The sequence below is a fragment of the Larus michahellis genome, unplaced genomic scaffold (genome assembly GCF_964199755.1).
Source record: "Larus michahellis unplaced genomic scaffold, bLarMic1.1 SCAFFOLD_487, whole genome shotgun sequence".
Taxonomy (NCBI): domain Eukaryota; kingdom Metazoa; phylum Chordata; class Aves; order Charadriiformes; family Laridae; genus Larus; species Larus michahellis.
In genome coordinates this window covers 23,724-34,070 of record NW_027436013.1, presented here as the reverse complement: position 1 = coordinate 34,070, position 10,347 = coordinate 23,724, and the positions used below count along the sequence as shown (strand labels likewise).

The 10,347-nt window shown below is 69.8% G+C and overlaps 1 protein-coding gene across 1 annotated transcript in view; it reads left to right on the top strand.

Annotated features, from left to right (window-relative positions):
- Nucleotides 1-1,261: 1,261 nt before the first annotated feature.
- Nucleotides 1,262-10,347, top strand: part of LOC141736869 (SH3 and multiple ankyrin repeat domains protein 1-like) — a gene marked incomplete at both ends in the record, with an annotated part of 32,700 nt that continues 23,614 nt past the window's right edge. The window contains 6 exon segments of the mRNA XM_074571497.1: nt 1,262-1,399; nt 1,401-1,466; nt 2,691-2,762; nt 4,584-4,692; nt 7,109-7,266; nt 8,864-9,031. Coding sequence (XP_074427598.1) covers nt 1,262-1,399; nt 1,401-1,466; nt 2,691-2,762; nt 4,584-4,692; nt 7,109-7,266; nt 8,864-9,031 — 711 coding nt within the window.

Genomic DNA, 10,347 nt, shown 5'->3' with positions numbered 1-10,347 from the left:
AAAAAAATCGGGGGGTACAAAAATAGATGGGGGGGGGTCCTCAGAAATAGGGGGGGTTCTTTAAAATATCGGGGGGGGGGCCCAAAAAATGGGGGGGAGACCCAAAAATATGGGGTTTTCCCCCCCCCAAAAAAAAAAAAGGTGGTAAAAAATGTGGGGGTGTCCCCAGAAATAAGGGGGGGGTCCCCAAAAACTGGGGGGGGGGGATCTGAAATGGGGGGGGTTTGGGGGGGCCAGAAGCGCTGAGGGGTCACCCCAGGGGTGATGGCGGGGGGGGGGTCCCTATTATGGGGGTCTGTGACCCCAGGGGGTTCCCCGTTTTGGGGGTCCCCGCCCCCCAGAGATATTGGGGGGGTCCATAGCGGGGTGTCCCCCCCCCCTCACCCCCCCCTTCCCCCCCCCGAGGTGCTGAGGGGTCACCCCAGGGGTCTTGGGGGGGGGGGGGTGCGGGGGGGTAGTCGCCATTATGGGGGTCCCCCCACCCCAGGGGTGACGGGGGGGGGGTGTGTGCCCCTATTTTGGGGGTCCCCGCTCCCCAGAGATACTGGGGGGGTCCCATAGCGGGTGTCCCCCCCCTCACCCCCCCGTTCCCCCCCCCCAGAAGTGCTGAGGGGTCACCCCAGGGGTCTTGGGGGTCCCCATTAAGGGGGTCCCACCCCAGGGGTGATGGGGGGTCCCTATTATGGGGTCTCTGACCCCAGGGGGTCCCTATTTTGGGGGTCTCCGCCCCCAGGGCCGATGGGGGAGGGGGTGGTGGTGTCCCATAGGGGGCTGACCCCCCCCTCCCCCCCCCCAGAAGTCCTGAGGGGTCACCCCAGGGGTCTTGGGGGTCCCCATTATGGGGGTGTCCCCACTCCCCCCCCAGGGGTGTTCAGGGTCCCCATTTTGGGCCCGTGTTGACCCCAGGGGTGACGGGGGGGTCCCTATTTTGGGGGTCTGTGACCCCAGGGGCGATGTGGGGTGGGGGGGGTGGTGTCCCATAGCGGGCTGACCCCCCCTCCCCCCCCCCAGAAGTCCTGAGGGGTCACCCCAGGGGTCTTGGGGGGGGGGTGTGTGCGGGGGGGTAGTCCCCATTATGGGGGTCCCCCCACCGCAGGGGTGACGGGGGGGGGGGTCCCTATTATGGGGGTCTCCGCCCCCAGGGGGTCCCTATTTTGGGGGTCTCCGCCCCCAGGGCCGATGGGGGAGGGGGTGGTGGTGTCCCATAGGGGGCTGACACCACCCCCCCCCCCATATTTTTTCGCCCCCCCCCCCCCCCCAGAAGTGCCTGCGCTTCGACCCGGGGGCGGCGGTGTGGGCGGCCAAGCAGCAGCTGCTCTGTGCCCTGACCGAGGGGCTCCACGACGGCCTCAACTACGGCCTCTTCCAGCCGGCGGCCGCCGGCCGCGACGCCAAATTCCCTGGACGAGGAGCGGCCCCTGCGCGACTACCCCCAGAGCTTCGACCAGGGCGTGCCCTACCTCGAGGTGGGGGCGGGGCCGCGGGGGGGGGGGGGGGGCGGGGGGGGGGAGGGGTCGAGGAGGGGGCGGGGGGGGGGGAAACACACACACCCCCCCAAACACACCCCCACACACAACCCCCCACCAAGGGTTGACCCCAATGGAGCTTTGGCCAAGGCGTGGAGAGCCTCGCGGTGGGCGTGGCCGAGGGGGTGGGCGTGGCCGAAGAGTGGGCGTGGCCGGGGTGGGTGGGGCCAAAGAGGACACACCCCACCCCCCATGACTTGATTCGTGCCCAAGAGCTTTGGCCAAGGCGTGTCCTAGTTCGGGCGGGGGGGGGGCGTGGCCAGGGGAGGGGGCGTGGCCCGTGGTGGGCGTGGCCGAAGAGTGGGCGTGGCCGGGGTGGGTGGGGCCAAAGGGACACACACCCCCACACCCCACCCCCCATGAGTTGATTCGCGCCCAAGAGCTTTGGCCAAGGCGTGTCCTCGCTGAGGGTGGGCGTGGCCAGGGAGGGGGCGTGGCCGAAGAGCGGGGCGTGGCCGGGGTGGGTGGGGCCAAAGAGGACACACCCACCCCCATGACTTGATTCATGCCCAAGAGCTTTGGCCAAGGCGTGTCCTAGCTCGGGGGGGGGGGGCGTGGCCAGGGAGGGGGCGTGGCCTGGGGTGGGTGGGGCCAAAGAGGTGGCGGGGGGGGCTGGGGTAGGTGGGTGGGGTCCGGCTGGGCGGGGTCTGGGGGTGGGGAAACAAAACACACACACACCCCCCCCACGGCCTCCGGGCGTGGCCCGAGAGGGGGCGTGGCCCGAGAGTGGGCGTGGCCAGGGAGGGGGCGTGGCCTGGGGAGGGCGTGGTCACACGGTGGGCGGGGCCTGGGTGGGTGGGGTCCGGCTGGGCGGGGTCTGGGGGCGGGGACACCCCCCCCCCCCCCCAAGGGTTGACCCCAATGGAGCTTTGGCCAGGGCGTGGCCTGCCTCGAGTCGGGCGTGGCCACGGCGGGGGGGGGGCGTGGCCGCGGAGTGACCTATTGCTGGGCGTGGCCTCGGAGCGGGCGTGGGGGCGGGGCTTACGGGAGGGGGCGTGGCCTGGGGGCTTGAATGGGGAGGCGGGGAGAGGAGGAGGGGTCGGGTTTTGGCGGGAAGGGGCGTGTCCCCGGAGTGGGCGGGGCGGGGGGGCGTGTCCCTCGGTAGGGGGAGAGGGGGGCGTGTCCCCGCTGACCCCGCCCACTCCCCCCCCCCCCCCCCCCCAGTTCCGGTACAAGACCCGGGTGTACAAACAGACCAACCTGGACGAGAAGCAGCTGGCCAAGCTCCACACCAAGGTGCGGCCCCCCCCGCCCCTCCCCTCCCCTCCCCCCCCGGCCACGCCCTCCAGACCACGCCCCTTTCCCCTCCAGGCCACGCCCCCCTTTCCCCTGGCGCCCCCCCCCCCCCATATCCCATTCCCCCGAGCACGGCTCCTTTCCTCCAGGCCACGCCCCCCGCTCCGTGGCCACGCCCCTCTCCCGCTCTAAGCACTCTCAGGCCACGCCCCCTCCCCTCCAGACCACGCCCCCCGCTTTGAGACCACGCCCCCTTTTCTTTCCAGGCCCCGCCCCCTGCTCCCCAGCCCCGCCCCCTCCCGCCCGGCCCCGCGGTGTCACCCTGCCCCATGGCGGCCCCACGTCCCCCCGCGCCCCACGGTGTCCCCGTGTCCCCCCATGGTGTCCCCGTGTCCCCCCACGCCCCTCAGTGTCCCCGTGTCCCCCCACGCCCCACAGTGCCCCCACACCCCTCGGTGTCCCCACGTCCCCCCACGCCCCTCGGTGTCCCCACGCCCCTCGGTGTCCCCGTGTCCCCACGCCCCACAGTGTCCCCACGCCCCATGGTGTCCCCGTGTCCCCCTGCGCCCCTCGGTGTCCCCATGTCCCCAAGCCCCTCGGTGTTCCCCCACGCCCCACGGTGTCCCCACGCCCCTCAGTGTCCCCGTGTCCCCACACCCCGCGGTGGCCCCACTCCCCCCCCCACCCCACGGTGGCCCCACGCCCCCACAACCCGCAGTGTCCCCGCGCCCCTCGGTGTCCCCGTGTCCCCCCACACCCCTCGGTGTCCCCATGTCCCCACGCCCCACAGTGTCCCCGCGCCCCACACGTGCCTCTGTCCCCCTGTGCCCCCCCGGTGTCTCTGTTGTCCCCCCGTGTCCTCGTGTCCCTTAATGATGTCCCATGTCCCCCTGTCCCCGTGTCCCCGTCGGTGTCCTCATGTCCCCGTGTCCCCTGTCCCTGATGGTGTCCCCTGTCCCTGTCAGTGTCCCTGTCCCTGTTGGTGTCCCTGTCCCTGATGGTGTCCCCATGTCCCCTGTCCCCGACGGTGTCCCTGTCCCTGTCAGTGTCCCCAAGTCCCCATGTCCCCCATCCCTGTTGGTGTCCCCATGTCCCTGATGGTGTCCCTGTTCCTGTCGGTGTCCTCATGTCCCCGTGTCCCTGTGTCCCCTGTCCCGGTCGGTGTCCTCATCCCTGTTCGTGTCCCCGTGTCCCCATGTCCCCGTGTCCCCGTCCCTGTCGGTGTCCCCTGTGCCTGTCCCCAACAGTGTCCCTGTTCCTGTCGGTGTCCCCGTGTCCCCTTGTCCCCTGTCCCTGTTGGTGTCCCCGTGTCCCTGTCCCTGTCCTCGATGGTGTCCCCGTCCCGGTCAGTGTCCCCTGTCCCCGATGGTGTCCCTGTTCCTGTCGGTGTCCTCGTGTCCCCGTGTCCCCGTGTCCCCATGTCCCCTGTCCCTGTCGGTGTCCCCCGTCCCTGTCCCTGTCCCTGACGGTGTCCCTGTCCCTCTCGGTGTCCCCGTGTCCCCGTGTCCCTGTCCCCGATGGTGTCCCCGTCCCTGTCAGTGTCCCCGTGTCCCCGTGTCCTCGTGTCCCTGTCCCTGACGGTGTCCCCGTCCCTCTCGGTGTCCCCGTGTCCCTATGTCCCCCGTCCCTGTCGGTGTCCCCCGTCCCCGTCCCTGTCCCCGATGGTGTCCCCTGTCCCTGTCCCTCTCGGTGTCCCCATGTCCCCTGTCCCTCTCGGTGTCCCCCATCCCCGTCCCTGTCCCCGATGGTGTCCCCGTGTCCCCCGTCCCTCTCGGTGTCCCCCGTCCCCGTCCCTGTCCCCGACGGTGTCCCTGTCCCCAGACGGGGCTGCGGAAGTTCCTGGACTACGTGCAGCACGGCTCGGCCGAGAAGGTGGCCCGGCTGCTGGATCGGGGGCTGGACCCCAACTACCACGACTCCGACTCGGGGGGTGAGACACCCCCGACCCCCCCCCGCCACCCCCCGGGACACCCCCGACCCCCCCCCCGCCACCCCCCGGGACACCCCCCGACCCCCCCCGGCACCCCCCGGCACCCCCCGGCACCCCCCCTGACCCCTGGGGACCACCCTGACCCCTGGGACCCACCCGACCCCCCCTGACCCTTGGGGACCCCCCCGACCCCCTGGGACCCCCCCGACCCCCCCTGACCCTTGGGGACCCCCCCGACCCCCTGGGACCCCCCCCGACCCCTGGGACCCCCCCTGACCCTCTGGGACCCCCCCTGACCCTTGGGACCCCCCCGATCCCCCTGACCCCTGGGGACCCCCCCTGACCCTTGGGGACTCCCCTGTCTCCTGGGCCCCCACCCCCGACCCCCTGGGACCCCCCCGACCCCCCTGACCGCCCCCCGGACCCCCCTGACCCCCTGGGACCCCCCCCGACCCTTCGGGACCCCCCCGACCCCCCCTGACCCCCCCGGGACCCCCCTGACCCCCTGGGACCCCTCCAACCCCCCGGGACACCCCCACCCCCCACCGACCCTTGGGGACCCCCCCTGACCCCCCCGGGACCCGCCTGACCCCCTGGGACCCCCCCCGACCCCCCCCAACCCCTGGGGACCACCTCGACTCCTGGGGACCCCCCCTGACCCCTGGGGACCCCCCCGACCCCTGTGACCCCCCCCGGCCCTTGAGGACTCCCCCCACCCCTGGGGACCCCCCCTGGCCCCTGGGACCCCCCCTGATCCCTGTGACCCCCCCGACCCTTGGGGACCCCCCCCGACCCCGGTGTCACACCCTGGGGTGGCCCTGACACCCTGGGTGACACCCCCCCCCCCCCCGGACCCCTGGTGACCCCCCCCGTGTCCCCAGAGTCACCCCCGGGGCAGCCCTGAGCCACCCCCTGGTGCCCCGCCCCCCCCCCCCCGATGGCCCCACGGTGTCCCCAGTGTCCCCAGAGCTCCCCCATGGCCCCAGAGACCCCCATGGCCCCCCCTGTCACCCTGTGCCCCCCCCATGTCCCCATAGACCCCGTGTCCCCGTGTCCCCAGAGACCCCCATGGCCCCCCATGTACCCCTAGACCCCCCATGTCCCCATCGGCTCCCCTCGCCCCCCCATGTCCCCATAGACCCCCATGTGTCCCCCATGTCCCTCCATGTCCCCATGTCCCTCCATGACCCCATAGACCCCCCTTGCTCCTCCATGCCCCCCGTGTCCCCCCATGTCCCCATAGACCCCCATGTCCCCATGTCCCTCCATGTCCCCTAGACCCCCATGTCCCCGTGTCCCCATAGACCTCCATGACCCCATAGACCCCCCCTTGCCCCTCCATGTCCCCCATGTCCCCATGGCCCCCCATGTCCCCATGTCCCTCCATGTCCCCCCATGTCCCCATAGACCCATGTCCCTCCATGTCCCCATAGACCTCCATGACCCCATAGACCCCCCCTTGCCCCTCCATGTCCCCCGTGTCCCCATGTCCCCCCATGTCCCCCCATGTCCCCATAGACCCCCATGTGTCCCCCGTGTCCCCCATGTCCCCATGTCCCTCCATGTCCCCATAGACCTCCATGACCCCATAGACCCCTCCTTGCCCCTCCATGTCCCCCATGTCCCCATAGACCCCCATGTGTCCCCCATGTCTCCATGTCCCCATAGACCTCCATAACTCCATAGACCCCCCCTTGCCCCTCCATGTCCCCATGGCCCCCCATGTCCCCCCATGTCTCCATAGACCCCCATGACCCCATGTCCCCCCATGTCCCCCATGTCCCCCATGTCCCCCTGTATCTCCATGTCCCTATAGACCCCCATGTGTCCCCCATATCTCCATGTCCCCATAGAGCCCCATGTGTCCCCCATGTCCCCACGTCCCCCTGTCCCCAAAGATCTCCATGACCCCATAGACCCCCCCTTGCCCCTCCATGTCCCCCGTGGCCCCATGGCCCCCCCCGTCCCCGTGTCCCCCCATGTCCCCCCATGTCCCCATAGACCCCCATGTGTCCCCCATGTCCCTCCATGTCCCCATAGACCTCCATGACCCCATAGACCCCCCCTTGCCCCTCCATGTCCCCCATGTCCCCATGGCCCCCCGTGTCCCCATGTCCCCATAGACCTCCATGACCCCATAGACCCCCCCTTGCCCCTCCATGTCCCCCATGACCCCATAGACCCATGTCCCCCCATGTCCCCCTATGTCCCCCAAGTCCCCCTGTATCTCCATGTCCCCACAGACCCCCATGTGTCCCCCATGTCCCCATGTCCCTCCATGTCCCCATAGACCACCATGACCCCATAGACCCCCCTTGCCCCTCCATGCCCCCCACGTCCCCATAGACCCCCACGTCCCCATGGCCCCTCACGTCCCCGTGTCCCCCCGTGCCACCCGCTGTCCCCGTGTCCCCAGAGACGCCGCTGACGCTGGCGGCGCAGCGGGAGGGCCCGGGGGAGGTGGAGATCATCCGCCTGCTCTGCCTGGGGGGGGCCCACCTCGACTTCCGCGCCCGCGACGGGGCCACCGCGCTGCACCGCGCCGTCTGCACCCGCCGCTACCCCGCCCTGCTGGTACCGGTGGGGGGCACCCATGGGGGTGGGGGGACCCATGGGTGGGGGGGGGAGGAACCGTGGGGGTCACCCATGGAGGGGCGGGGGGTACCCGCTGCTCCCGACGCTGCTGGTACAGGGGGGCACCCAGGGGTGGGGGGACACCCATGGGTGGGGGGACCCTGTGGTGGGGGGGTTGGGGGTCCATGGGGGGCACCCACGGTGGGGGGCGGGGGGGGTGTGTGTCTCCCATGGGTGCTGTTGGGGGGGTGATGGGTCCCGTGGGTGCTGTGGGTCCCCCATGGGTGCTGTTTGGGGGGTGATGGGTCCCATGGGTGCTGTGGGTCCCATGGGTGCTGTTGGGGGGGTGATGGGTCCCATGGGTGCTGTGGGTCCCATGGGTGCTGTTGGGGGGGGGTGATGGGTCCCATGGGTGCTGTGGGGGGGGTGATGGGTCCTGTGGGTGCTGTGGGTCCCCTGTGGGTGCTGTGGGGTGTATGTGTCCCCCATGGGAGCTGTTGTGGGGGGTGATGGGTCCCATGGGGGGTGATGGGGGTGTGATGGGTCCCATGGGTGCTGTGGGTCCCCCATAGGTGCTGTGGAGGGGGTGTGATGGGTCCCATGGGTGCTGTTGGGGGGGGTGATGGAGCCCATGGGTGCTGTGGGTCCCATGGGTGCTGTTGGGGAGGGTGATGGAGCCCATGGGTGCTGTGTGTCCCCCATGGGTGCTGGGGGGGGGTGATGGGTCCTGTGGGTGCTGTGGGTCCCCTGTGGGTGCTGTGGGGTGTATGTGTCCCCCATGGGTGCTGTTGGGGGGTGATGGGTCCTGTGGGTGCTGTGGGTCCCATGGGTGCTGTGGGGGGCTGTGATGGGTCCCATGGGTGCTGTTGGGGGGGTGATGGGTCCCGTGGGTGCTGTGGGTCCCATGGGTGCTGTGAGAGGGGTGATGGGTCCCATGGGTGCTGTGGGTCCCATGGGTGCTGTTGGGGGGGTGATGTATCCCATGGGTGCTGTGTGTCCCCCATGGGTGCTGTGGGGGATGATGGGTCCCGTGGGTGCTGTGGGTCCCATGGGTGCTGTTGGGGGTGTGATGGGTCCCATGGGTGCTGTGGGGGGCTGTGATGGGTCCCATGGGTGCTGTTGGGGGGGTGATGGGTCCTGTGGGTGCTGTGGGTCCCCCATGGGTGCTGTGGGGGGCTGTGATGGGTCCCATGGGTGCTGTGGGTCCCATGGGTGCTGTTGGGGGGGTGATGGGTCCCATGGGGAGTGATGGGTCCCATGGGTGCTGTTGGGGGGGTGATGGGTCCCATGGGTGCTGGGGGGGGGTGATGGGTCCCATGGGTGCTGTGGGTCCCATGGGTGCTGTTGGGGGGGTGATGGGTCCCGTGGGTGCTGTGGGTCCCATGGGTGCTGTTGGGGGGGTGATGGGTCCCGTGGGTGCTGTGGGTCCCCCATGGGTGCTGTGGGGGGCTGTGATGGGTCCCATGGGTGCTGTGAGGGGGGGTGATGGGTCCTGTGGGTGCTGCGGGTCCCATGGGTGCTGTTGGGGGGGTGATGGGTCCCGTGGGTGCTGTGGGTCCCCCATGGGTGCTGTGTGTCCCCCCCCCGCCCCCGGCAGGCGCTGCTGGACCTGGGGGGGTCCCCGAACTACAAGGACCGGCGGGGGCTGACGCCGCTCTACCACACGGCCATGGTGGGGGGCGACCCCCGCTGCTGCGAGCTCCTGCTCTTCCACCGCGCCACCATCGGCACCGTCGACGAGAACGGCTGGCAGGAGATCCACCAGGTACCTGCCACCCTGTCACCCTGTCACCCTGTCACCCTGTCACCCGGTCACCGTGTCACCCGGTCGCCACATCACCGTGTCACCATGGTCCCATGGTTCCCCATCCCCATGTCCCACATCAACTCTATCGACGAGAAGGGCTGGCAGGGGAGCCACCGGGTACCTGCCACCCTGTCACCATGTCACCGTGTCACCACATCACCCTGTCACCGTGTCACCCGGTCACCACATCACCCTGTCACCCTGTCACCATGGTCCCATGGTTCCCCATCCCCATGTCCCACATCAACTCCATCGACGAGAACAGCCGGCAGGAGAGCCACCAGGTAGCTGTCACCCTGTCACCATGTCACCACATCACCCTGTCACCCTGTCACCATGTCACCATGGCACCGTGTCACCACATCACCCTGTCACTGCATCACCGTGTCACCATGGTCCCGTGGTTCTCCATCCCCATGTCCCACATCAGCACCATCAATGAGAACGGCTGGCAGGAGATCCATGAGGTACCTGTCACCCTGTCACCGTGTCACCCTGTCACCCTGTCACCGTGTCACCATGTCACCACATCACCCTGTCACCATGTCACTGTGTCTCTGTCACCGTGTCACCGTGGCCCCCCAACCCCCCTGTCCCACATCAACTCCATGGACGAGAACAGCCGGCAGGAGAGGCACCAGGCACCTGTCACCGTGTCACCGTGTCACCACGGTCCCACAGACCCCCGTCCCCGCCCCCTCGTGGCCCCGTGGCCCCATGTCACCAGGTGTCACCAGGTTCCCGTGCCCCCAGGTCACTGCATCACCGTGTCACCGCGTCGTCCTGTCACTGTGTCACCCTGTCGCCACGTCACCTCATCACCGCATCGCCATGTCACCGCGTCGCCATGTCACCGTGGCCACCTGTCCCAGGGCCCTGCAGCCCCGTGTCCCCGTGTCACTGTGTCACCATGTCACCACATCGCTGTGTCACCGTGTCACCATGGCCACCTGTCCCCTGGCGCTACAGCCCCATGGCCCCAGGGCCCCGTGTCACCGGGTCACCGGGTCACCGTGTCACCATGGCCACAGGACCCCGTGTCACTGTGTCACCATGTCACCACATCACCATGTCACTGGGTCACCATGGCCACGGGACCCCATGTCACCGTGTCACCATGTCACTGGGTCACCGGGTCACCGGGTCACCATGTCACCATGGCCTCCTGTCCCATGGCCCCAGGACACCGTGTCACTGTGTCACCATGTCACCGTGTCACCACATCACCGTGTCACCCGGTCACTGCGTCACCGTGTCACCGTGACCCCCTGTCC